The sequence below is a fragment of the Athene cunicularia genome (genome assembly GCF_003259725.1).
Source record: "Athene cunicularia isolate RWA chromosome 4 unlocalized genomic scaffold, athCun1 chr4_part2, whole genome shotgun sequence".
In the NCBI taxonomy this organism is placed as follows: Eukaryota; Metazoa; Chordata; class Aves; order Strigiformes; family Strigidae; genus Athene; species Athene cunicularia.
Window position 1 is genome coordinate 14,326,354 of NW_020799099.1, and position 821 is coordinate 14,327,174.

General features: G+C 59.3%; 1 protein-coding gene across 1 annotated transcript; it reads right to left on the bottom strand.

Annotated features, from left to right (window-relative positions):
* Window positions 1-237: 237 nt before the first annotated feature.
* On the bottom strand, window positions 238-792 carry LOC113479668 (sulfotransferase 1C3-like). The gene is made up of 2 exons (XM_026847917.1): window positions 594-792; window positions 238-469 (listed from the first exon to the last, which is right to left on the bottom strand). Exons 1-2 carry the CDS (start codon window positions 790-792, stop codon window positions 357-359), a joined length of 312 nt encoding a protein of 103 aa, XP_026703718.1. The 3' UTR covers window positions 238-356.
* Window positions 793-821: the final 29 nt, after the last annotated feature.

The window sequence follows — 821 nt, forward strand, 5'->3', positions numbered from 1 at the left end:
GCTCCCTCCTGACACCTTGGTGACATGGGGTTGGGGTAGCCCAAGGTGTCAGGGCCGGTAGTGGTTTTAGGGAGGATGCCTGCCCCCAGTGATGCCTGACAGTCACCGGCCAGAAATCCACAACATGTGCCCATCATCTCGCCCTCTGAGCATGGGGGTGCCCCCAGCTGCTGCCCAGGATTTGGGGGATTCACCCCCCACACCTTTCCCCACAGACAATGGCTCACCCTCTGGTTATCCAAATTTATTACAGGGGGGAAAAGTGAATCAGCACAAGGATGCTTTGTCCAGATCTATCCTCCTCAGTGGAAGAGCAGGGAGAAGCAGAGCACCCCCCAAGAAGAGGGATGAGCCCCTCACACCTCCATCTGGAAGTGGAGGTCAGAGCCCTCCATGTGTTCCCGATAGTGCCGGTCGAAGCGCTCATTCTGGGCCACAGTGAAGTGGTTCTTCCAGTCCCCGGAGATCCCTGGGGGCAAGAAAGCAAGTGGGGAAGATCCTGACACCTCTGAAATATTTGCGGCCACAGATGGGGGCTGCAATACAGCCCAGGGACACCCCTCCCAAGCCCTCTGCTGCTGGCCAAACCCCACCTTTCCGGAGGAAGGGGGAGAGGCTGTGGTCCATGAAGGCAGTGGGCATGGTCTCGTAGTTGGCAGCAGGGTTCTTCTTCATCTCCTGGAAGGAGGTGTGGTGGAGGATCCTCGACACTGTCCCTTCCGCCACCTCCTTGCCCAGGAACCTCAGGATCTTCTGCACCTCCCGCTGCGGGTCCTGTGGGGTGGCTGACATGGGGTGGCCACCAAAAAGGCTGGGGGGGG

Bases quoted from the DNA above. Each gene is read 5' to 3' on its own strand.
- LOC113479668 (XM_026847917.1), bottom strand. From the start codon at position 792: ATGTCAGCCACCCCACAGGACCCGCAGCGGGAGGTGCAGAAGATCCTG. The intron at 470-593 runs GTGGGGTTTGGC...TCTTGCCCCCAG, and splicing joins CTCCCCCTTCCTCCGGAAAG to GGATCTCCGGGGACTGGAAG.